Source organism: Chlorocebus sabaeus, chromosome 2, assembly GCF_047675955.1.
Source record: "Chlorocebus sabaeus isolate Y175 chromosome 2, mChlSab1.0.hap1, whole genome shotgun sequence".
Classification (NCBI taxonomy): Eukaryota; Metazoa; Chordata; class Mammalia; order Primates; family Cercopithecidae; genus Chlorocebus; species Chlorocebus sabaeus.
In genome coordinates, this window is record NC_132905.1 from 30,061,135 (window position 1) to 30,088,360 (window position 27,226).

At 38.4% G+C, this 27,226-nt stretch overlaps 1 protein-coding gene across 4 annotated transcripts in view; it reads right to left on the minus strand.

Annotated features, from left to right (window-relative positions):
• Positions 1 to 27,226, minus strand: part of PLCB1 (phospholipase C beta 1) — a 761,313-nt gene that overhangs the window by 157,781 nt on the left and 576,306 nt on the right. For all 4 annotated transcript variants that reach the window (XM_008018384.3, XM_008018395.3, XM_037990865.2 and 1 more), the window contains exons 12-18: positions 21,817 to 21,899; positions 14,073 to 14,157; positions 12,861 to 13,038; positions 8,196 to 8,263; positions 5,849 to 5,945; positions 3,262 to 3,346; positions 1,483 to 1,607 (exon numbers count right to left, since the gene is read on the minus strand). In XM_008018384.3, coding sequence (XP_008016575.3) covers positions 1,483 to 1,607; positions 3,262 to 3,346; positions 5,849 to 5,945; positions 8,196 to 8,263; positions 12,861 to 13,038; positions 14,073 to 14,157; positions 21,817 to 21,899 — 721 coding nt within the window. The remainder of the gene's footprint in view (positions 1 to 1,482; positions 1,608 to 3,261; positions 3,347 to 5,848; positions 5,946 to 8,195; positions 8,264 to 12,860; positions 13,039 to 14,072; positions 14,158 to 21,816; positions 21,900 to 27,226) is intronic.

Here is a 27,226-nt window from a genome sequence, read left to right on the forward strand (position 1 = left end):
AAAATAGTTTTCTTTTTTTTACTGGTCAAAGTAAACACAACACAGTTAGATTAAGTTTACTTGAAATAAGAATTCCACTGGCAATGGCAAAAAAGGAATTGAAAATTAATGGTAGTAAAGGAGAATCACCACTTCCAGGTATTAATCCATATTATACAGTAAAAAACAGTGAGTTATTGCATCCCAGAAGGCAGACAAATTTATTAATGGAAAAGATATAAAGTGAAAAAAATGGGTCTGAATTAACAACCACAACGAAAAAGGCTGCATCTATTAACTTGTAATTCCAGTTCAGTGGGATGACTGTTTAGGATGAAAAAAAGGATTGATCTCACTTAGACTATGGACCAAAACTAAATTTTGATGGATGAAAAGGCTAAATAAAAAAGAAACCATGGGAAAAATGGGAGCATAAGGCTCTCATCCTGGGGTGAGAAGGCTGTAATCACACAAGTAAACCAAGAATTTTAATTAAACATTAATCGGCCCGACCTGATCCGATGAATTTGTCTGCTTCACAAAAGACATTATACCCTTTAAATAAAAAAGTGCTGTTATAAATCAACAAGAAAATTGATGAGAGTCCTGAATATGTAATTCATAAAAGCAGAAATACAAAAACCAAGGAACATATTTTTAAAAGTTCAATTTCAATAATGATTCAAGAAATGAATTTAAAATAACAGTGAAATAACAGATTTTTGTCTGAGGTTTAATTACTATTATTATTATTTAATGATAATACTTAACCACCAAGATCGCAAATGAGAGGCCACCTCATATTAAACTTTGCCGACAGCGGAATAATGTAGCGCAACATTTTTTACAGACAATTTGGCAATATTCATAAAGGTAATTAAAACCTTCACGTCTTTTAACACTAGTAATTCTGTTTTTAAAATGTTTTCCAAAAGAAATTTAGGGAATAGAAATAAGTTTTTAGTGAATTGTGAAATACGCTTAGTAAGAAGTTATTGAAATTCATGTCTGTGTATGGCACTTAAGTGAGTGTGTGTTTATATATGTATATATGAATTATATATATGTATTTATTTTAAAGAGGAGTTACATAAAAAAGCATTTATATGTAGACAAAAAAGACATAGATTACAAAGCGAAAAGTCAACACTGTGGAATCTCTGAGTTGGTAGCATTCCTGGCAGTTCATTTTTAAAATACTTATTGAATTTTCCATTATTTTCAAAATAAATATGTATTATTTTTAAAAGTATAAAAATTTTTGTTTGAAAAATAATGCAAAACCTGCAGAAATAAAGATCCATTTACAGAATAATTGAATAAAATGTCTTGATTTTCAAAATTCACTTTTTTAAATGCATGGATATTCCCTTCATTGTAATTTGCTTTTATTATTTTTTTCAATCAAGTCTGGCAATTTTCTCTCCCCCTGTTATGTAAGAATGGTTTTTGGACACTTGGCAATGTGACTTTATAGCAGAATGGGAACAAGCATGTACTTACCCATTGTCTGGAAATTAAGTGCCACCATCTGACAACCTGCATTCCAGAAGAGCTGAGGCATATAGTTGGATGAATCCACACGTGTTCCTTTTGGATATATCCTGCTAAGCTGCATTTTGTTATATCTGGACCATCATGTTAAGTAGTGAATACAATTATAAAAATATTTAGTCAATAATAGTAACTAAGAAGCTATTTTCCATCTTTCTCCATTTGGAAAATGAAGTAAATATTGATGATCTCATTGGGCTACTTTGGGATATTTAGTGCTAATTTTATGAAATAAATTAAATAGCCTGTTTCATTTTAATTTAGTTCATGCATAATAGCAAAAATTTTTGTTGTCAGTAATATCAAATATGCAAAAAGCTTTCTAAACCAACATAATAAGTATGCTCTTATCACATAGGCATAGCATCACCTTTGCAGAGCCCCGTGGGTAAAAGTCAATGAGGTAGCAAAAAGTGGCTGAGCCAAAGTCAATGTGATTTTGTGGAGAGTAATAAGGATGGACTTAATGACTAAGGACACACAAGGAGGCTGGAATGTGTTAAATCATTTGAAAGAATGATATAGTGTTTGGCAGAAGTAGATAATACACACTGTATAGCTATTTTTGAAATGCTGTCTGCTCATTTTATTAATTTTCTCTGGGAATGCTATTTGCCAAGACTGTGGTACTCTTTATAATTGATAACAAGGTCAATGTAGCATGGAAGTTTGTGATCTTGCTTCATATTTTGGTTCCTATCATCATCAGTTTTCCATCCTAAGAATCTTGTAGTTGTTGGACCATGCTATGTCTTTAAAACATGACTGACTAATTCCTATCACCAAGTTAGGTGAAGGTTGGTTAGGATTCTGAGCTAGGCAAAATGAAATTGAACCTCAACTCTCAACCTTGCTAGCTGAATAACCTTGGATAAGTTATTTTGTCTTTCTGTGCCTCAGTTTCCTCATCTATAAAATAGATTAAACAATTTCTACATCATAGGACTACTGTGAGGATTGAATGAGCTAAGACAAGGTCTATCACACAGTCAATAATGAATACTAACAATGATAATTTTCTAGCAGGACTTTATTTATGGAGTCAACATTTGCTTCTTCTTCCATTGATGAATTTTAAAGGTAACTTTATTCTAGGACTTACTACATGAAATTGAGCACTTTGTGATATTTAGTGTTAATTTTATGAAAGAAATTTAATAGCCTGCTTCACTTTATTTTAGTTCATGGATAATAGCAAAAATTTTTGTTGTCAGTAATATCAATAAATCCATTCTTAGTAATGTATATTTATATTTACAATGTCATCATCATCATCCTTACTATTTGGACATATAGTACATATAAGTATGTGAGATGCCAAGTCAGGCATATATTTCTTTACATATATCTTACATATGTGTAAAGTATGCATACTCATGTTACATATGTTGTACCTAATCCAAAGAGCAAACCATAAAGATAGTATCATTACTTCTGTTTTATAGACAAGGAAAGTCTCGATTAAGCAAATTGCCAAAAGACACAGAGCTTGGTGGTGTGAAGGCAACCTTGAAATCTAGGCTTCCTTTATTCCAAGACCAGTTTTGTATTCCATAGGCCAGACTACCCCGCCCAGCATTGTATATGATACCTGAAACTATTTATCCACCCCAGGCTATATACTTAAGCCATTTTATGCATCTTTCTCCTTATTAAAAAACCAAATGAACAAATAGCACAAGACTTCAGCAGTGTTCATTCTGCAGTCATTCGTCAAATCAAGGATACTCTACAAATTCCACTGGAGACTTGGTGAGTTGTTCAAGTCCTTTGGTTTCCACGAAGGAAGACATTTCAAAACTTTTATTTCTTTCTGAGTTAAGCAACAACAAAACAAAAAAAGGGAAGATGAGAAATACAATTCATTGTTATAAATTATAACTAATAAAAGAAATGGGTAAATGTTCAGTGAAGTTGAGAGCAAACAATCCTCAATGTAACTTTAATATTTAATTTTTTTTTCTAGTGCACTATTTACCTGTAACAAAAGCTGAGTCTTGTTAGTTGTCTTTTCTAATATTTGCTACTTGGGTCAGAGCTACTTATGCTTTTGTAATTTAGGGACATGAATGAATTTTAGATAAGTATAGTGTGGCAATAAAAGAATTTGTCAAAAGAGCAGGGACTCCGTGGGAATCTTTTGTTCTAAATTCACCCAGATTTTGTATATACAAAAAAGTATATATAAACTGTAAGGGCCAATGTGGGGTTTAACAAAAGAGACCATGGGAATGTTTGTGCTAGGTGCTATCTCTTTCATACTCACATTGTCACCTTATCAGTTTGTATATACTTTTTTGTTCAAATACCTAATATGACAGAATTATGGTCTTTGAAAACAGAAAGATCCTTGGAAATTTTCCAGTCTCATGGCTTCATTTTCATATTAGATATGTGATATGGTTTGGCTGTGTCCCCACCCAAAATCTCATCTTGAATTGTAATACCCACAGTGTCAAGTGGGGGTTACTAGGTGGGGGTAATTGAATTACGGGCGTGGTTCCCCCATGTTGTTCTCATGATAATGCATTAGTCTCATGAGAGCTGATGGTTTTATAAGCATCTGGCATTTCCCTTGTCTGTTCTCATTCTCTCTCCTGCTGCCCTGTGAAGAGTTGCCTTCCACCGTGATTGTTAAGTTTCCTGAGGTCTCCCCAGCCATGCAGAACTGTGAGTCAATTAAACCTCTTTTCTTTACAAATTACCCAGTCTCAGATATTTCTTCATAGCAGCACGAGAACCGACTAATACGGTAAGAAATAAAATGGAGACCAGAGAGGAGGATGTGCTAAACACAAGAGAAACATTTTGAAAGTGAAATTCAAGCCTTCAATTAGAGTGAGAGAAACAAAACAAAGTTATCTTAGTTTAGAAAGACCAAGAGTCACTTTCTCTACCCTCGTCCCCACTAAAAACCAACAATTATGAGCAGTATTTTAGATAAGTATCGCACAGGGTGTCTACACAGCTCCAAATTTTTTAAACTGACTTATCTTTGAGATATTTTCCTTCTTTGACCTCTCTTTCAAAATTAAAACCTCATTTTTCTTAATGATTTCCAGGCTTCTTTATCCATCTTCTCATCTTCTCCAATCCACTCTGAGGCAAACCTTCGCTTGTCTTATTTTGGTCCATCATAAATCTATTTTTATATGACTTATTAAATTAAGCATAACTATTAATTAAAATTAAGTCAACATTAATAGGTACTTCGTAAAATATGTTGAATATTCTTTTTTTAAGGTTATAAAATGATATTAAACACATGGAGAAAAGTGCTTGTTTGTGAGTCTAGCTGGTGCTGTTGTTTCCAGGTTCTGACGAATCCAAATATATCGGCTCTTTCTCACACTTGGCTACTTGTCTTGGAACTTTAACTAATGAGTTAGAGAAACTCATTTTGCAGTCAAAGAAATTACAGTGATATAAAAATAACTATGCAAGGATGTTTCAAATAAAACAACTTGTAGGAAATATCAGAAATTAGGACATCGAATTAAATGTTGAGAAATCATTATATATAAACTCTTGGAAGTTGAATTCTTTGTTGTAGAGATCTAGATTCCATATACCACTAAGTGAAGACTTTTTATAAAATTATACAAATATAAACAAGTGTGTTTTGTAAAGGCTTGGATTTTAATATAGCTGCAAAGCCATCCTTGATTAGAAGCTAGTACATTTAGGCAACATTTCTGTTTTTAAGTGCACACCCTTATAAGCAGCTAGTAAGTTTCAAGGATTCCCTTAATCTGATAACATCTTACACTTCATGCAAATACAAGGGGCATTTTCATAAAAGAACGCTTTTGTCCAGGTAAAGATGATATTTTTATTTGCATAAGTATGGATGTATAGTTGAATAAAGGGAAAACACAAAGTGATGTGAAGTTAATGCGTTTTATTCTAAACATACAAAACGTGCTGGACAAATGGAATATAGACAAATTGGTTCTATTTCTAATTATCAGGGTTCATCAAGTCTCTGCCTGCTTCCCTTCTGGGAAATAGGTAGTTTATTTCAACATTATCACTTATGTAATAGATGGATGTCACTGTGCGTTGCGAACAAAAAGCAAAGTACAATTCCCAATTGTACTTTCTCATATGGTTATTTTTATATATTATAATACATGTATATTTATTATATATATGTGTAAGGGTAACAAGACAGTCAAAATGTACACATATTTTAAAATATATTCAAAAGTATAAATAGCTCTATTAAGGGTAACATTCTTTGGTCCCATTACTCTGTATTTAAAATATAATCATTATATGCTACAAGAGGGGTTTTTCTCCAGGGAAAACTTACTTTTTGAAATTTCAAATGACTCAAACTTGACCGGCTGAATGTAGTTCACCAGGTTAGACATTTCTTCTGTGGCCATAGCCTCACTTCCAGCGGTCCCCTGGAAGTAGGAATAAAACAGAAAACATTGCCAGAGTCAGCATTATATTATCAGTTATTTTCCTAGGAAAATGACAATATGACTCAAGCATGCAGATAATCATCCCTCCCTTTCTGAAAATTACAAAAAGAAAAATCAGTACAGGAGAAAGGCAACAGCAACACCTCATTTTATAAAAGGGAGGGAGGAAGGGAGGTGGGAGGTTGAATGGCGGCTGGCAGCACGGCCCCAGCAGAATCACTCCCTACCCCTTACCCCTTCCTAGAAATGCCTGATCTTAGCCCCCCTGCAGGCCTCAGGCTCAGATCCTGCATTTTACTGAGGTGACTGGAATGCCCATCAAAGTTTGAGAAGTACTGAGCTATAGCTCATCTTCTATTGCAGGGGGTCCATAGGTGTTGTCTAAGGTTAGTAATTTTTTTTTTCTTAACTTTTAAGTTCAGGGGTACATGTGCAGGGTATATATATATATATATATATATATATATAGGCAAACTCATGTCACAGGGGTTTGTTGTCCAGATTATTTTGTCACCCAGGTATTAGGCCTGGCGTCCATTAGCTATTTTTCCTGATCCTCTCCCCCCTCCCACCTCCACCCTCAGTTAGGCCCCATGTCTGTGGTTCCCCTCTATGTGTCCATGTGTTCTCATTAGATTAGTAAATTAAGAATTCACTGCACAATAAGAAAATTATTAGGCAGGTGACCACCAAATGAACTGAAAACTGTTAATAATAATAAAAAAGGTTGCTTTGTGGAAATGGGCAGGGGTGGGTAAACAACTCCTGCCTTCTTTCATCAACACTCCTCCCTCCCTGCCTTCTTGGTTCCTGGTGTGTCTTAGACAAGCAGGGTAGTATAGTGCAGGGATTAATGGCTCGGGTTCCAGAGCTAGCCTGCCTGATTTTGAATCCCAAGTCCACTAGTTAGAAACCGGGCAACCTGGGGCAACTTACTTAACTGCTCTGTGCCTCAGTTGACTCATTTGTAAAATCAGGATAAAATCAGTTCCTACAGCATATAGTGGTTTTTGATTAAAAAATAAGTTAATTTATGTGAAGGAGCTTAGACTTACGTTGCTTTTGCTATTATTAGATATGGCATATTACTTTGCTAGAGTTTTTAATGAAAAAGAAAACCAATAATGCAGTGTTGGCACAAGCTGGCCCTCTGTAGAGTGATCTAACATTTTCTCACACTTTTAGAAGAGAGGATGCATGGAGATGAGTTTCTTGTAAAAATTCTGGGAGTAATATTTAGGTCAAATGTTGACTGGGAAACATTCATTTGCAAATGGACTATCCAATTAGCAAGAGAGTTTAAAAATTATTTAGAATCACTGATCAGAAATTATACACAATTGAAATCATTCTCAGGAACATACACTTTGCCAGACATGGTAAGTTGTTTTCTTCCTGGAAATTAAAAATTGAAATTTGGTGGGGGAACACAATTAAACAAAACTTTAGACATTAAAAAATAATTCTAAGAGGAAGGACATGAAGTAAGAGCAGCTTATTGTTTGTTTCAGTTTTAGTAAATTGTAGAGCTATGAGTGCTGAGACAGAACATATCTAACAAATTTGAAAGCAGATTCAATATAAACTTAAAAATATGTATTTTTAAAGAGAGACAGTGTCTTGCTCTGTTATCTAAGCTGGAGCACAGTGGTGTGATCATAGCTCACTGCAGCCTCAAATTTTTGGACTCAAGCCATCCTCCTCCCTCAGCCTTCTTAGTAGCTGGAACTACAGGTGTACACCACTGTACCTGGATGTGTTTTGCCTTTCATTTTAACTTGTTTTTAAAGGTATGAGGTCTCACTCTGTTGCCCAGATCTTTTCAGTATAAACTTTTGCTAAGAAAAAGTTCTAAAATTCCGATTGACCTGCTTCTGATTCTCTTCTAGGTTCTGTGCAATCAATATTTTTGAGCTAATCAAGTTACAAGGGATGCCTAAGTTTATATAAATAGGTAGCTTTAGTGTTCCAAAATTACAACAATGCAATGAATGTCACAGTTCTGAGCATTTTTCTAAACCGCAGTTCTGAGCATTTTTCTAAACCGCATATCTTCTCTGGTCTTTGGAACATTTAATAAGCCATTTAATTGCCTCAAAAATTGAAGCTGGCCATTGGAAGGCACAAACTTACTTTTTGCCACTAGATGGCAGAAAGTGACCATGAGACAGATCCAGGAGGGGACACGTTGGTGGAATGCCTTTGGGACCAGAAGCCCTAAGTACCCACCTCATCCATTGAGGATTTTTTACAGTCATCATCATCATCATCGTCGTCACTTTCCGTATCAGCTTCTCCTGTCAAATTTTAATAAGAGATCATGATATCAACATTTCAACATTTAGCTTTAAAGCACTTGTAACACATATTTTATCAAAAATTAATTACAGATTTCCTTGGAAGTTGGGCTTTCTGTTGGTTTTAAAATTTTTTTTTTCAGGGATTTAAACTTCATTCGTTATAGGAAATTATACTGACCTTTTGAATATAGATTTTTTTTTCCTAAACTGGATTTGTTCATAAATACCACTTAAATTTTTCAAAATTCTATTAAAAAATGCTTGTCTTAATATTTTTTCCCTATATGTTTTTAAACACATGGCATTGAACACAGTTTGCCTTCTATTGTACGTGTATTCTATTTTGATATACAAACACTCTCTCAGGGTCTCTACGACCCTGAAAACAAATAAACTATCCCTCCTTCATCTTTCCCTTCTTTCCCAAGCCCCAACTCTTCCATGCAATGCTTGGCCAGCACATAGCTCAGAGATCTTGTGTTGACATTTTCCCCAAGGCCAGAGAGGACCTTGCAGAAGTGAAAGAAGTTAGGAGCTGGGGCAGGAACTCTGGGGCTTTGGCAGCAAACTCACTACACAATAATCGTGAAGGGCCAACTTTATCCTAATATTTGTCTGCAAGCTTATTTGATGGACGTATTGTCATCACAACAAAGCACATATCGTAGAAAATGCTGATATTCTTTTTAAGAGGGCAGGATAACTTGGGTGCATCCTTAAATATCAGCATGATTGGAAATCTAACTCCATCAGAAATAATTCAGCTTCATATTTAGCCAATATACAGTAATTAAAGCTACATATTTAGCCAATATACAAGTAATTAAATAGATTGTTTTTCCCCTGAAGAATTAGTGGATATTTCTGCTAGGTTAAATATTCATATCAGTATGAAGCATTACATTCTTCCATAGCTATGGGCTTCAGTCAGACCCAGTAAAATCCATTATATAAAAAAGATTTTCAAGTAAAAAGTCAACGAGGTTCGAAAGTTCTAAATTGATTTAACTACTATCTTTCAGGGTTCACACGATGCAATAGCATGATGAGTCCCATAGATGGCAATAATGGTTCAACAATGAAGTAACTTGCATCCCACCCCACCCCCCCGCCCGCTGCCAGCCTTCTGAAAGTTAGCTGCCCTACTCGATCTATATATAAATGGAGACAGTACCACTGCACTGTCCTCTGAGAAGCTTATAAATGTTTTCACTTGGTTGACACAGTTCAATTACTGAATGACAGCACTGAAAAAAGTATTGCTTAAAAATCTCCAGGGGAGAAAAGATTTCTGGGACCAACAAGGGTTATTATGTATTGGATTGTTTATTAAGGAAAACCATATACAACCACTTTATAACGCTGATATTGTATTAGTTAATAAGGTGAATTGATTATATTTTGGATATAAAACGTGTCTTACTAGTATATCAGAGACACATTCTTTTAGGGTATTGCCACTTAAGCATTTTTATAATGAAATTTATCCCAAGTCCTCATTACCTTTTAAAAAAAAATCAGAGAGGGGATTCTTTTAATTAAGTAATTAAAAAAAAATTCTTTGGCAGAGCTTTCTACAAAATACTTCATAGGACCCAACAATTCAGTCATTTCAAATAGCCAATCAGGTCATTCTTTAGTTTCTGTGGGAAAGAAAGAATTTGTCTTGCTTTACTGAAAAAAGCAGAAACCTGATATTTCTCTTGTAAATCTTTGGAGGGATGTTCGGGGAATCTTGCTGAACTATAAAAGATATCTTACTTTACCCTAGTTCGTTAGGACAAGTCTACTAGCAAAGGGCTGAATCCTGCAAGAGGCATCTGGCCTACGGGGGCCATGATAAGTCAACTAGCTTTGAAATACAATACCTTTCACGTTTTTCAAGTTACTGAGTTCCCAATACTGTGAATATCTACAAACCAAACGGTAAATTAGCAGTGCTCTTTATTCAGGGGCCTACCTACGTATTAAAATGTCCAAAAGTTTCCATTGATTGCATAAGAGACGACAGGGCTAGCTTAGGAAATCTACTGAATAACTAACAGATTGTTGCCCTTTCTCTGTATTAAGCAATAATGTTCACAGCCTGTAAAAATCGTCATTTGTGTTATGCATCCTGTTAATAAGAGGAAGAGAACTGGTAGTGGGAAAGGCAGATGGTAAAAAACACAAGCATCCACATGCAAAGGATGACAAGGTTTGCTTGCTAGCATTCAAGGGATAGAGTTGTGTTAGGAAATAGGTGTGAATGATAGGCCTGTTAATGATATTCACTTCCAAACTTCAAAGAGAACATTTTTACTGAGAACAAAAATTATTTTTGAAAAAATTTTGAAAGACCTGCACAATAATGATGAAAGTCCACATTCACAAGCTACAGGACAAACCCTTTCAAAGAATTATATAATGTCTGTTGATAAAGATTTTAATCTAAACAAAAAAACAGGCAACTGAGACAGAAAAATAGAAGAAAAGATAAATCAGAGTCTCAGGCTACATTTTTTTTTAACCCTGATTGTCCTAGAGTTTATATTTTAATTATTTTAAACTCTTATAACTGATGCATAATAGGCGTACAGAAAAGTACACATATTGTAAGTCCACAGTGCAAAGAATTTTCCCAAATAAACGTGTCTGAGTAAGTGATATCCAGATAAAGAAACAAAATATAACCAATCTCTAGAAGGCTCTTTGGCTCTCTTCTGGTTGCTTTTCCCCCAAGGGAACCCATTATCCTGACTTCTAATAGCATAAATTAGTTTTGCCTGTTTTTTGTACGTTACATAGGTTAAATCATACAGCATGTAGTTTTTTTGTACCTGACTTCCTTTGCTCAGCTTATGTTTATTTATAGTGATTCATCCATAGTTTTCATTTAGCTATAGATCATTCTTATTGCTGCATATTCTTCCTTTGGGTGAATATACCATAATTCATTTATCTGTTGATGGGTATTTGGTTTCCAGTATTTGGCTATTCTGAATACCGCTGCTTTAAGCAATTCTTGTACGTGTCTCTTAGTAAACCTAAATACACATCTTTGTCAAGTATATACCTAGGAATGGAACACCTGAGGTACAGGGACTGCATATATTCAGCTCTTACAGACATTGCTAAGTGGTTTTCCAAATTGATTGTTCCTATGTTTAACTTATAACTGAAAAACTTCCTAGAGTCAAGCGTAAAGTTTCTTCCACTTAATCACCCTGCAATCAGGAGATGTCTGGAGTGCAGTCTTCAGATTGCCAAGCTTCTGACTGAACTTGGAAGATAAATTAGACTAAATGACAAATAATCCAAAGGAAATGAGTGACCACTGAATTCTTTTCTCATCAACCACAGAAATCTATTTCGACCTTAATTTAAAAGGGAAAGAAATGATATTAGGCATCCTCTAGGAGCTTCGAAAGAGAATTTAAGCAATTTTGCCATGTCACAGATTTTAAAAAGCTCTTCAAAACATGAAAAGATTGAAATGCCCAGAACTCTTCAGCATATTGTCAATGACAATGCATCCAGTGCTCAGTTCTATAGTTAATATTTCCCATTATGAAGCTTAAAGTCATATGGTCACTCTGAAGACTATTTGGCTTACATGGTAGACAGAATAATGACCTCCTAGAGATGTCTCTGCTCCATGAATATGTTAGCTTGCATGACAAAAGGGACATTGCAGGTGAGATGGAGTTAAAGACCTTGACATGGGCGCAATTATTCTGGATTATCTGGATGGACTTGAGTTCTTGCCAGCAGAGGACATTTCCTGCCTGTGGTCAGAGGGAGATGTGACCACAAAAGAAAGGTTAGTGAAATGCAGCCTTGCTGGCTTTGAAGCTGGAGGAAGGCGCCCCAAGCCAACGAATGTGGGTGGCCTCTTGAAGCTGGAAAAAGCAAGGAAATAGCTTCTCCCTTAGAGCCTCCAGGAAGGAACACAGCCCCTCTGACACCTGGAGTGTAGCCCAGTGAAACCCAGGGGTCTTCCTGACTTATAGGACTAGAGGATAATGCATTTGTGTTGGTTTAAGCCACTAAGTTGGTAGCAGCGAGAGAAAACAGTAGTTGAAAACTGCAGAAATAGGAATGTTCAAAGTCCTTCAAAGCTAATTTCAGAGCGGCAAATTCTTTTTAATTCTTTTTTTTTTTTTTTTTTTTTTTTTTTGAGATGGAGTCTCGCTCTGTCACCAGGCTGGAGTGCAGTGGCTAGATCTTATCTTACTGCAACATCTGCCTCCCAGGTTCAAGTGATTCTCCTGCCTCAGCCTCCTGAGTAGCTGGGACACTATAGGCACATGCCACTACGCCCAGCTACTTTTTGTATTTTTGCAAAGAGACAGGGTTTCACCATGTTGGCCACCAAAGAAATGGGGTTTCACCATGTTGGCCACCAAAGAAATGGGATTTCACCATGTTGGCCACCAAAGAGATGGGGTTTCACTATGTTGGCCAGGAGGGTCTCGAACTCCTGACCTTGTGATCTACCTGCCTTGGCCTCCCAAAGTACTGGAATTACAGGCATGAGCCACCACGCACAGCCCAGAGCAGCAATTCTTAAACCAACACAGAACATGAGGGGGAGAGCCCACCAGCCCCTCACCGGCTCCTGGGGATGAGGGCTCGAACATGCTGGAGGAGTCGCTGCAGGTGTTGGAGGCTTGTTCTGAGAGCTTCTTTTTGCCGCTTCCTTCTGATGACTTGTGTGATTTCTTCTTATTTTTCACCAAAATTTTATACATTAAATCCATAGGGCTTGGAAGAGGAACTCCAGATTCCAGCTAGTAGAAATGAAAGGCATACTCTTTAAAACTACTGCTCCCTCTTTCAGATCCCCTCCCCAGACCCCCTGTTCAGCTTTGGATACCGAATGTCTAGACTGTTCTTCCCCACCTTCAACACTGCTCATTAAACTCTTAGTGTATCCTGCACAGGCGCTATTTTTTTTTTTTTTTTTACATCAAAGATATATTTTCATTACTATACTTTTTTTTTTTTTTGGCAACACATTCTACATGAATAAGACCATAGAAATATACTGGTAGATTTGATGTACTAAATCTGAACATTTATGAATTTTCAAGTTTGTACATCTAATGGGAAAATCAATTTCCCACGAGAGGGTCATTAGATATTATATCAGAAAGCATGTGTGCAAGCCACAAGATAGGCTACTTTGAGAAAATCTATAGAATGCCTAAGTTGGTCCTCTATTCTTGGCTTGCAATGAGTGTAGGGACTGGTATAAACTCACTTAAAAATGCACGGAGATCAGGCAAAAGGGTGCAGGAAGAAAAATGTTACTTTAGGATATTTCTGCTGCTTTCCTTCCTAAAACAGAGATATCATCATGGTAATAGGCGACCTGAGTTGTGCCACACCAAAAGGTGCATGCAAGGAAATAGAGAGCAGCCAGCAGGGACAGGCCAAGAAGACATTGTGCCACCTGCAGTGTCCGGTTTTGCCAACCCACTCATCTCAAAGGGGTGTGATGAGGTTCCTTGGGAGTGAGCAGAGGCCTGTCCTCTTGGACTGTCTCTATGGGCTGATTGTAATTGTTGGGAAATCTGCACTCTTGATTGAGTTTCATCAGGCAGCCAGTGAGAGAGAAGAGTGTGGGAAGAGGAAGAGAGCAGAGGCACTTCCTGCACCCTTTGTGGGGCCCATTGCTGGTATCCTCCTTGTCAAAGATTTCATCATCAACTGCATTAATCTTACCAAGAAACATAAACATGAAAAGGAAGTAAGTTTTCCCTCAACCTTGTTCATCAATAATGCACACATTCCTTCAAGGACAAACATCAAAACTGCTTACTGGATATTTTTCCAGGGGCTCCATGAGAAGGGCATCCCCAAAGATCAGTCGGCAGTACTCCGCCATCTTGGCTTGCTGCTTTGGGCTAAGGGAGAACAAGAACAGAAGAAGGAAAGCAGGGAGGCTTATCCAAAGAGCCTGAACAGGATTGTTTTTTGTTATTAACTACAGAAAGAAGTGATTCTCTAATCCCACCCGTCAGGATTGGTTTTTATCATCCTAGATATTTATCCTAACTTACGTGAATTTGAATAACATACATAAGTGGACAGTGAAAGCATTGACGTGTGAGGTGGTTCCCAGGGCAGACCTGCATAGACACAGGTGGAGGGGACAGCAGGTCATTTGCTGTCACTGGAGCCTTGAAATTCCCAGAGTTAGAGGCTCAGTCCCTTTTGTTTAACTCGCTGACTCCAAGTCAATTGCAAGACACTTGGAGAAAGAACCCTTTCATATTTCCATGTAAATTCTCAAGTGAAATTTGTAAACCACCGCTGCAAAGGAGTGTTTATGAGGAGATGAAAGAGGATAGATAAGGAAGGATGGCAGGGAGGGAGCTCAGTAGGGAAAGAGAGACAATGGAGAGAGAATAAGAGAGGGAGAGAATCTCAAAATGCAGAAAAGGGCAGACAGGCAAACAAACAGTGTGTCACTTGGGGAGGGGGTCCTGGAGGAAAGATAAAAGTAGCAGGCACCTCAGGGAAAGTTGTGTGCAACTCTTATGTACATAATAGAAAAGCAAAGGTGGTATCATTCTGAATATGTTGCCAGTAGGGACCTGGTATAATGGGAAAAGGCTGGCACTGCAGGGTTTGCTGAGCTGAGCTCCAGAGTCTGAACCACTCTGGGTCTATATAATGAGGAGAATAATAACTGTTCTTGGAAAGGGACAGAGGATGCTGAGAAGATGAAATGAAGTAATGGATGCAAACGCCTTTGAAACATTAAAAGAGCAGGGCAAATGTAAGATGATTCCACTGTTACAAGGCGGCGTCTGCCAGCTAGACTAGACAAATCCTATGCCCAGTAACTTGTAAACACAGCTGATATAGGGGAACATTCATATTCTTTCAATGCTACTGCTTCCCTTGACCTTTCAAAAAGCAATAATTTTTTCCTTCACTTCGTGGAATGTTAAATATCATTATAAAGGTGTCCAATTCCTTTAGGTTTTATGGACTTTGATTTTGATCTACAGTCTGTCGAACTTGATTTCCAATAGTTATCTCTACATGCTGCAATGATAATACATTTTAGCAGAACTGTGACTGTACTAAGAATAAGTAACAGTGATGAAAAGCCTTCTTGATGAAAATTCAAATCGATCATAAAACGTAATTCTTATTTTCATTCCCTTTTCCATGAATGTTTAAGCCTGGATCACGAGCTGCCCTTTTTTTTTTTTTTTCCTGGGGTTAGGGGGATAGTATTGAGGGTTCAAATCATATTGCAATGGTCCACAGGAAAAGTCACTATTTTGTATTCCTTTTTTTCCTTTTAAAAACAAAGCATGTTCTCTCGGGGGAAAGTGAGTTCTCTGGCATTTGAATATGAACCCCCAAGTCATGTGCTCTGGGGGGAAAGTGAGTTCTCTGGCATTTGAATACGAACCCCCAAGTCACTGCTTTCTTGGAACCGCAGGGAGAGGCTAAGGAGAGATTCAAAGGATTTGCAAAGTCCTCCACAGCAACCTTGCCCCTTCTCACCAGGCCTCTCTTGGTCTGTATGGGAGCTTACTAAATGGCTTATGCAGCCATCATAATACACTACCACATTCCTCAGTAGTATTAGAGAGAGAAGAAAAACTACTATCAGAGAATTGATCCTGAAAAGCATCAGAGGTTGTTGCAGAAGGACAAGTCATTAGAAACTGTCTACGAGAGCTTTGGGAGCAGGCAGAGAAGTGGCTGAATAGGTAGGGCCAGCCCCAGGCATCCTTGGGTTCAGGTCTTCTTCCTCCAGTGATAACTTGCACAGGGGTTCAACCAGGTCAGCCTGCACTGTGGCTGCTGCTGATAAGAAATGCATTTGTGCTGGGACGACATGTTCCAGAGTGCACTAAAGAAATGGCCAAACCCTCCATTTCCCTTTTACAGAAAGATGCTGCTCAATATCATGGAGCATTACTTCTTCAAGTGTGGTCCCTGAACCATCAGCAGCATCATCACCAGGAGCTTGTTAGAAGTGCAGATTCTGAATCAGAGACTCTAAGACACTGGAGTCTGCGTCTTAACAAGCTCTCTTGATTCTGGTGTGTGTTCAAGTTTGAAAACCACTGTGATTGATTAAAATAAGTCAACACGTGCTGAAGTTGATGACATTTTTCCTGAATATTGGAATTGGGAGCTCCGAATTATCTTTAATCAAACACCTGGAGTGAAAGCAGAGCGTTTTACCTGAAAGCCCCGCTCTCAGGATTTTCCAGGGAACCATATTCTCTCTAGTAGAGGAATTTCAGGGAGATGTCCCAAATATCCCCAAACAGGTGCCCTCTGTCAGGAAGTCCCCAAATCAGGTCCAGATAAAGATTTTACTGGAGCCATGATTATCACTCAGTTCCACTAAGGAATCACCTGAGCTGTTAATGCGCAGGTGACAGGATCAAGTCCACAGTCCCCTGATTCACGTGGCATGGATAAAAGCCCCGGAACGTGCATTTTAAGCCAGTCTGCAGATAATTCTGATGCAGGTGGTTAATAAACCATGGTGGTTACAGCTTAGCTCTTCTATCTCATTCACATCACCTGGGGTCTTATTAAAATGAAGAGTCCAACACAGAGTCCAGGGTGGGCCCCAGGACTCAGCTGCAGCTATAACTTGCTCACCAGTGATGCAGATGCTGCTGGTCTGAGGACCACACTTTTAAGAACAAGAATCTATGTCTAATGTAGACATTTAGAACCTGCCTGAGGGCTGGGCGTGGTGGTTTACGTCTGTAATCCCAGCCCTTTTGGAGGCCGAGGTGGGCAGATCACCTGAGGTCAGGAGTCCAAGATCAGCCTGGCCAACATGGTGAAACCCTGTCTTTACTAAAAATGCAAAAGTTTGCCAGTTGTGGTAGTGCGTGCCTGTAATCCCAGCTACTCAGGAGGCAGGAGAATCGCTTGAACCTAGGAGGTGGAGGTTGCAGTGAGCCGAGATTGCACCACTGCACTCCTGCCTGGGTGACAGAGCGAGACCCTCAAACCAAACAGACAAACAAGAACAAAAACAAAAACAAAACCTGCCTCAGAATCAACTGAGATGGAGAGAACAAGAGATAGGTGTCCAAGCAAAAAGTAAAATGAGCTATTTGGTAATCAGGCTATCCATGTTCTCAATAAACATGCACACCCACCTGATGGAACTAAATCAGAGCAGAGAGCAAATACTGAATTGAAAAAGTCAGAGGAAAACAAACCGACTTTAATTGCAGGTCAGAACTGCAGAAATAAAAGGCATTAAAATTGCAATTAGCAAAAAAACAAAATCCTGACGTGTTTAGAGCATCAATATCAGCTATTATGGAGATGAAGTGAGAGGAAAAAAAAATCACAAATGCATTTTGAACTTCAGGTCATAGCAGACATTTCTGAGCATAATAAAATACTCCCAGTATTTTATTATATGCTGGGACAGAGGTAAGGGCAGAGGTCTGGGGCAGAGGTCAGTTTTCCCGACTGAGGAACTCACTTGATTTATTGGGGGTAAATCCTCCAATCTGAATTAAACCAACTTCTTTCCCTATAAAGGAGGAATCTGCAATCCATGGAAATTAAGAACCTTGTTCAAAATTTCACAGTTTTCTGTGGCTGAACATGGGTAAAGCTTAGTTTACTTGAATTTGGTATAGAATTCTTTTTATAAAAGTGCTGGTTCACAAGTAGGTTGTCAGAGTCAAGTAGGGCTTTCAAAAATATATTTTCAAGTCTTCTAGAAATTCTAAGTCAGGGTAAGAGTGTAACTCAGGAATCTGCATTTTGAAGACACTTCATGGGACTCTGATGTAGCAACAGGATACATTGAAAGCAGCTAATAGCAGATTCCCTTTTATTGTCCATGGATAGGTGACTTCAGATATTGGGAGAGAAAACCAGAAATTTCAGTGGCTTTTCTCATTTTTTCTTTCTTTTTTAATAAATTAATTTTTTGTTTGTTTGTTTTTTGAGACAAAGTCTCACTCTGTCACCCAGGCTGGAGTGCAGTGGCGTGATCTCGGCTCACTGCAGCCTCTGCCTCCCGGGTTCAAGTGATTCTCCTACCTCAGCCTCCTGAGTAACTGGGACTATAGGCACCCGCCACTACACCCACTTTGTATTTGTAGTAGAGACAGGGTTTCACCGTTTTGGCCAGGATGGTCTCTATCTCCTGACCTCGTGATCCGCCCGTCTCGGCCTCCCAAAGTGCTGGGATTACAGGAGTGAGCCACCGTGCCCAGTCCTTTTCTCCTTTTTTTCTAGTGTAAATTTGTTTTGGACATGTGGCCCAAGTGAGCTGGGACCAGAGTTCTAAACCTGAAATTCCATATATGCAGCACACAGGGGAATAAAATAGTTCATCAGAGATGGCAGATAGGTGTCAGATGTCTTGCTGGTCTATTCCGAGGTCACTGTGCTGAGAAGGATTCTGAGGTTACTTCTAGGTTTAGTGGGAAAGAGTGCTGCTACTGCCTGCTATGGGTTCAGGAACTAGATGAGGTGACTCACAAGTCAAGCATGGGGTTTTACCAGCGAAGGGAAAGCTTATCAGTTTTCTTTGGGTGTGTGCTAGCCTCCCAGGAAAGAATGGTGGCTGAGCAGTTTTGATATCTGAAGGACAAGGGAAATATGAAGCAAGCAACTCCCACCCACTTCCTCCACAATAGAATTTTATCTTTTAGTATTTCACTGCCATTACATTATCTCAGTGGCTTGGGACACAATCATGGCATCCTGGAAAGGCTATTTTCCTGTTTTCTTTTGTCACATATAAATTATTAATGAATTTTTAATAGCTAAATTTATCATTTTTAAGCCAGTAAGGGCAGTACAATGGCACTAGTCTCTTTGCCTTTGTGCACGATGCAGAAATTAGTTTTCATGTCCAGTTCTGGATCTCTACATGACTGGTGTGAAGAACTGCAAAAACCATCTTGTGTTTAAGCATTACAAGCCACAGAGGTGAACACTTGCTGGCCATTGCCTTGTGGATTCTCTCATTGTCTGAATTTGATGTTTTGAAGGCTTGCGTTGCTTCTGTTTAGGTGTAGGAGATGTGTTGGTTAAAAGGTTAAAAGTGTGCATTTTGAAGTCACACTAACTGGATTGGAATCCCATCTCTGTCATGTTTTAGTTACATGGCCTTGAGCAAGTTGTTCATCCTCTTTAGGACTCAGTTTCATCATCTGTAAAATGGCAATAATCATAATATTTACTCTTAGAAGCACCTGGGTTTGTGGTGAGGTTTACATGAGCTGAGACTTGTAAAATATTTCAAAAACTGCTTGCCACAAAAAAATGTTTAATAAAGGTTAGCTGTTATGTTGGTGGAGGTGGCGGTTGATATTTTTCTGGCTATGTCAAGGGGAAGCTCAGTGTAGCAGGTGTGACAATACAGAATGGAACCATAGCCTTTCATTTTGTCTAATTTAAATAGAAACATCTCTTTAAGGAAATAAGTGTGCCAATCCCAGCACTTTGGGAGGCCAAGGTGGGCAGATCACCTGAGGTCGGGAGTTCGAGACCAGCCTAACCAACATGGAGAATCCCCGTCTCTACTAAAAATACAAAATTAGCCGAGCATGGTGGCGCAGGCCTGTAATCCCAGCTACTTGGAAGGCTGAGGCAGGAGAATCACTTGAACCCGGGAGGCAGAGGTTGCAGTGACTCAGGATCGCGCCATGGCACTCTAGCCTGGGAAACAAGAGTGAAACTCCATCTCAAAAAACAAAAAACAAACAAACAAAAAGAAAATAAAGAAAGAAAGGAAAAAAGAAAAGTATGCCAGATGCCCTTCTTCTATTAAAAAAAAAAAAAAAAAAAAGGCGTCCTCAAGTTGAAACTACAATGCCTGAAAGAAAAGTGCTAAAGTATTGTGATAGGGTTTGAATCTGCATCTCTGCCCAAATCTCATGTCAAATTGTAACCCCCGATGTTGGAAGTGGGGCCTGGTGGGAGGTGATTGGATCATGGGGGTGATTTCTTTTGGTTTAACACCATTCCCCTTGGTACCATTGTTGTGATAGTGAGCTCTCATGAGATCTGGTTGTTTAAAAGTATGTGACACCTCTTCACTCTCTCTTAGTCCTCCTCCTGCCATGTAAGACACCTGCTTCCACTCTGTCTTCCCATGAGTAAAAGCTCCCTGAGGCCTCCCCAGAAGCAGATGCCACCAGGCTTCCTGTACAGCCTGTGGAACTGTGAGCCAATTAAACCTCTTTTCTTCATAAATTACTCAGTCTTTGGCATTTCTTTATAGCAGTACAAGAATGGACTAATACATATTGTTACAGGTCAATTACAAATGAATGGACAGAGATGAGAAATTGTTTAACAGAGTCAATTGCAAAGCAGAACCATCACAGCAAACTAAGTATTAAATACAGCCTCTAAAGAGGTGCCCCTTTGAGTAAGAACAGAAACAGCATGGAACAGAATAAATTCCTTTCTCTTCCTTTGACCCTCAGAAGCGTTGGAGAAGCTATGTGCCAAAGGATTACATCATTCATTGAATGATTGTTGCATAATGAAACAGAACCACAAGCCAGTAAACGTAATATGGATTTCCGGAGGGCAAACTGAAAAAATACAGATAATTATAAAATTGTCACATTTAACTACTTAGAAATTCTTCAAGTTGAAATTTGCTCATGACCAATCTGCATCTTTAATATTTAGTGAACTCTTTAAGAATTAGAGAATTGAAGCACGTGTTGCAAATTACTTGGACAAAGAGGCTCAGTGACCTGGGAAAGGCTCTCATTAGGAAAGAGGGTAAAAAGAAACTTGTAATCCAAATTAGGACAGGTGCTGCTGGCTTTTAGTTGAAAATTCTGGCTTAGGTTCCTGAAATGAAAGAGGGGGATTTCATTCAATATGGATAACAATCTTTCATTCTGTAGCTCTTTAAAGTGAGTAATTACATGATAAACTAATATACATCTATTAGATATAAATGTGTCTCTCTTTGGTAATGTGTGATAAAATGAATATAAAACAGTGAAGTCAAAATAACCTTTTCTTTGTGTAGCTCAGCAATACATGCAGGCTATTTTGAAATTGGCAAATACAAATATTAACAAACGGGAAAGCCAGTGAAAAGGGGGAATATGGAGGTTTGGTGAACTGAGTTCTGTGTAAGTGCAAATTGGTAAAACGGAATTCACAGCTCTCCCTCCACCTGCCACAAGGTGATGTTGGACTCAAATTGTGTGCAATAGAAGGAACTCATGGAGGAGGGTTATAAAAGTGGCCCACAGCACCCCAAATCTATAACAGAGACACGTATTGTGTAGGAAAACATGTTCCATTGCATTGCAAAAAGAAGAGATTTTAATTTAAAAACCATACTATGGTATGAAAATAGATCCTACAAGTCCAATGGACAATTTTAATGTTGATTATTTTAAGTGAATTCCATCACCTACAAATGAAAAGATGCCAGTTAATAATATAACATGACTGAAGAACACCATTAATAATGTCAAATAATTTTAAATCTGATAAACAATTACTCAGTATGCCCCATTTGGGAAAAAGACTCTTTCCTGAATATGTTGAATACTTACGAATCCACATGGTTCTCAAATGAAAGGAGAATTGGAAAAGGTGAAGTCTTAAATGCACACTCCGCAATTGCTTCTATCACTTCCTGAAAATGAGAACACATGTATATTCAGTATGCCAGAAGTTTTCATCTGTATATTCTTGAGGGGTATTAAATCTATTAATATAGTTGTCTTTTCCATTCAGAGAATTGTATCAAATGGCCTGAAATGGCTAGAAGGGATTTCGAGGGCTGCTGGATGGTGCTATTTCTGACTCTTGATTCTGCAAAGTTATAAGAAGATTGGATTTTAGTGGAGGGGAGAGAGAAATGCAAAGGAGAGGATACTCCTGTCTGCTAATTGTATCTATTTTTTAATAATGAAAGAAATCTAATCATATTATAAATATTTGGGACAGTAAGAGAAGGCAAAAATTTTCACCCACAAATTCACTTTCTGAACCAAACCATTGTTAGCATTTCATTATATTCACTTCTAGTCTGTCTCTCATGGATTTATGTAGTTTAGTTTTAATTACAGTATATACTCAACTTGTATTTTTAAAAAGCATTGTTATTGAGATGTAACTTTTTTGAGATATAATCTGCCCATTAAAAGTGTACAGTTCAATGGTTTTTAGTATATTCAGAGTCACATGAGCGCCATCTCAATATAAGTTAGAACATTTTTATTGCCTCAAAAAGAAACCATGTACTCACTAGCAGTCACTCCCCATTCCTGCATCCCACCTCACACACCTAGTCCCAGGCAATCATTCATCTACTTTATGTCTTCATAGATTTGCCTATTTTAATTATTTCATATAAATGTAACCATACAATATATGGGTGTTTGTACTGACCATCTTTCACTTAGCATGGTTTCAAAGTTCATCCATGTTGTAACATGTATCAGTACTTCAATTTTCAATCTGCATTTTTAAAAATGTATATGCCACAAGTTTCAATATGTGTACAAAATTCTAGAAAGTAAAGGTATCAAAATTGATTTAACCATTCCCCAACTGCTGGACAGCTACATTTGCAGAGTTGTCATTCAAATAATTCTACAAAGAACATCTTCATTTTTTTCCCTAATATCTTGAATGATTTTCTGGGAATGAATTCTCGGAAGGGGAATTCTTGATTTAAGAATATGAATACTCTTATAGTCCCTCATGTATCTTCAAATTGCTTTTCATTTTAGATTGCCCAGAATAAGGCATGCAGGACCAGATTTCAATGCATATTCACCAGTTTGGGGCATTATTCTTAAAAATGTTTTTCTTATTTAAATGGTAGTAAAGTGCAGTCTCATTTATTATTTAATTATATCACTTTCAGTAGTAGTGAGGTTTCATATTCCCATACACTTATTTTTAGTTATATTTATTTTTTTCATATTCTCCTTTTAAGTAGGGATTTCCACTCCTATTCCTTACGCCTGAGCCTTTTCTGCTATCGTCTCTACCTTCCCCATTCAATGTATAGCGTTCTTTATATCCACTCCTGAAAGCTATTTCCCTGGCCCTAGAGTATAAATAAGGCTTTCTAATTCTGTACTATATTTGCATATATCCTCTAAGAAGGATTTGCCTGCATGGAGCGAGAAGAATCACTTTTACTGTTTCTTAGAAAGGAACTCACAGATTATCTTTCATACATAATCAGTTTAACTTTTATGATAGTTGAGTCTGTCAAAAAAAAGCAAGCACTATAAAAGGTAAGCAACATCCAGATTTTAAATGCTATATTTGATTTATTTGAGCACAGGCTTTGGATTCAAACAGACTTTTGAATCCTTGCCTCTGAGATTTACAAGCTGTGTGACCTTGGGAAAATCACTTAATGCCTCTGTGTATTGGTTTGCTGACCTATAAAGTGGGGGCAATAAACCTCACTTCACAGATCTGTTGTGAAGATGCAGCAAGAGAAGGCAAAGTACTCAGCTCATCATGGTTATATATTCTCAGTTCAACTAAGGTGCAGAGATATTAACTGACTTACCTTAAGTCATAGAGAAGAGAATCCCAGGAAGGGATTAAACCCCAGGAAGATTTGTCTGGCTCTAGAGCTTATTAATACCCAACCATTGCAGTAACTTCCATGCAGCTAATAATCTCAGCCAACTAAGAGCAAAGCCCTCAAAAGAACTGAGAATAGAGGTCATCAAGGATGTGGATACTAAGTGTGGGAAAAAAAGGGCTGGATTTTGTTTATTTCATGAATTTGGCACTAGTGTATCAGGTAAAGGATAAATACAGTAGAGCCATTCTCGCCTCCTCTCCTTCTCTCACATCTTTTAATTCCTCAGCAATCTTGTCCAAAATAGATCCCGAGTACAGTCAAGTGTCAGCACCTCCACTGCTATCATCCTGATACAAAACCCACTGCAGTCACTGCTGTGTTAGATTTTATCATCATTGCCACTTATTTGCTTCCCCCTTCCTTTGGGAGGATTCTATCTACACACTCTGTTGACCATAGGCTTGGCCGTGTGTTTTATTTTGGCCAAGGGCCTGGGTGTGAAAATGACATGTGCTGCTGCTGAGTAGAGTCTTGAAGATCCATCATGTTGTTGTCCAGCCATTTCTCTTTCTCTTTTCCCATGAGTCCAGTGATATCATAGATGGGGGTTGTTCATTCAATATGAATTCCAAACAATAGCAATCAGAGCCACAGCTGACATCTAACCTGAGTGAGAAGTAAACCTTTGTGGCTGTAAATCACTGTGATCCTGGGGTTTTTTTTTATTGCAGAAAAACCTAGGAGAAGCTGACTGACAGAGTCTTTTTACTGCTTTCCTGGCTTCTAGTGCTTGCCCCTGTATTCCACACCATAGCCAGAGTCATTGCTCCTAAACATGAGTAGACAGTTTCACTCCTTTTAATAAACTTTCCAATGACTTCCCATTTCACATGGAATGAAATCCAAATTCATTATCATCATCTACAGAGCCTAACTTGATCTGGCACCTGCCATTTCTTTAAATTCATCTCCTTTTCCTCTCCCTCTCTGTCACCTGGATACAGTCCATTGATCTTGTTGCTTTTCCTTGAATATATCAGGCATGCTTTCATCTTACCATCTTTGCACTGTGTTCCTTCAGTCAAAAACACTCACATGAAAGCATGATTTATTGCATTGATTTGGGAGTAAGTACAGCATCTGTGCCTAAACATCACCTTACCAAAGGCCTGCCTCCACCATCCAGACAGCATAACTCAGCTCTCTCTTTTCCTTGCCCACTGATTTAGATTGTTTTAAAGGGCATGTTTCTATGCACTGTATCTTTGTGTTTATTTTGATCTATCTTTCCTCACTAGACAGTGTAAACTTCTTGAGGTAAGAACTTGTTCTCTTCACTGTTCTGCTAAGGCATATTCTAGATGCTCACAAAATACTTTCAAATGAATGAATGAACTCCTGATATGTAACAGAAGAGAAACAGAATTTATCTAGTTGTGTTCCCAATTATTCTTCTATTGACTAGCTCAGAGATCAGCACACATTTTTCATAAAGGACCAGGTAGTATTTTAGGCTTTGCTGGACATAGAACTTCTATTTCTATGGCAACTATTCAACTCTGCCTTTGAAGCTTGTGATGATTAATTTTATGTCTCAACTTGACTGGGTCATGGGGTGCCCAGATATTTAGTTAAACATTCTTCTGGGTGTCTCTGTGAGGGGTTTCTGGAAGAGATTAACATTTACATTGGTAGACCGAGTTAAGCAGCCTGCCCTCCCTAATGTGGATGGGCCTCATTCAATCCACTGGAAGCCTGAATCGGAAAAAAAAAAAAGACAGAGTAAAGGAGAATTTGCTGTTTCTGCTCGAGTGTTTTTGAGCTGGGACATCGGTCTTCTCCTACCTTGAGACTTGGACTTGTACTGCAGCTTACACCATTGGCTCTCCTTATTCTTACGCCTTTGGATCAGGACTGCTATTGTACCATTAGGTCAGCTGGGTCTCCAGCTTGTCAACTGAAGATCTTGGAATTTCTCAACCTCCATAACCACATGAGCCAGTTCCTTTTAACAACTCTCTCTCTCTAGAAAGAGAGCCAGTCCAGACTAATGCATAGCCCCAAAGCAGCCACAGATAATATGCAAACAATTGGATGTGGCTATGTTCCAACAAAGCTTAATTCACAAAAGCAGATGGCAGGATAAATGTGGCCTGCAGAAGATAATTTGTTGACCTTTGGACTAGTCTGATCATCGGCTTAAGCAAAGCTTAAAATTTGATTGTAACCAAAGTAAATGTAATTTTGTATTACAGAAGGTTGAATGTTGATTCATACTCAATAGCCAGATTAATTTTTTTTTTTTTTTTTTTTTTTTTTTTGGAGACGGAGTCTCACTCTGTCGCCCGGGCTGGAGTGCAGTGGCCAGATCTCAGCTCACTGCAAGCTCCGCCTCCCAGGTTCCCGCCATTCTCCTGCCTCAGTCTCCCGAGTAGCTGGGACTACAGGTGCCGCCACCACACCCGGCTAATTTTTTGTATTTTTAGTAGAGATGGGGTTTCACTGTGTTAGCCAGGATGGTCTCAATCTCCTGACTTCATGATCCACCCGTCTCGGCCTCCCAAAGTGCTGGGATTACAGGCTTGAGCCACCACGCCCGGCCCCAGATTAATTTTTTAACAACTTCATGGCTGAAATTTCCAATAAACATTGAGCTTTAATTTTTTTTTAAGTCCTTCAAATATACATGTAAATAAAAGTGTAGTTAGTCTTTGCTACCTATTGTTTTTTTTGAAATGAAGTCTTGCTCTGTTGCCCAGGCTGGAGTGCCATAGCATTATCTCGGTTCATTGTAACCTCTGCCTCCTTGGTTCAGGCAATTCTTGTGCCTTAACTCCCAAGCAGCTGGGACTACAGGCACGTACCACCACATTCAGCTAATGTTTTCTGTTTTTAGTAGAGATGGGGTTTTGCCATGTTGACCAGGGTGGTTTTGAACTTCTGACCTCAAGTGATCTGCCTGCCTCAGCCTCCCAAGGATTACAGGCATGAGGACTGTGCTGGCCAGCTTTGCTAACTTTTCTGATGATGGCTCTCTTCGTTGTCTATTTGAGAACTTCTCCAGCCACCTTTAATAATGAAAGTGGATTGTGGGCTCGCCTCATTGGTATTTAGGCCAAGGAGAGTTAAATCTGAAGGTGGGTAAGCCCCTCCTCCCCTCCTCTAATTTAGGAAGTGAGTATTTAGCTTCAGGTCAAATCTCTCTCATATCTTTATCTTAGGCTGATAAAATGTGAGTGCTTCTCTGGGCCTGCTCTTAGAATTGTAGGGAGTCCATGCACCCCCATCTTCGTAGCTCCCTGGGTTTCATTCTCTCTTCCCACAGTGGGGATGCTAGTGTGGTCTGAACTACAACTGGGCCACTGGGGTTCCTAGATTTTCCTGTCTTGCTTCCCCTGCTTTTC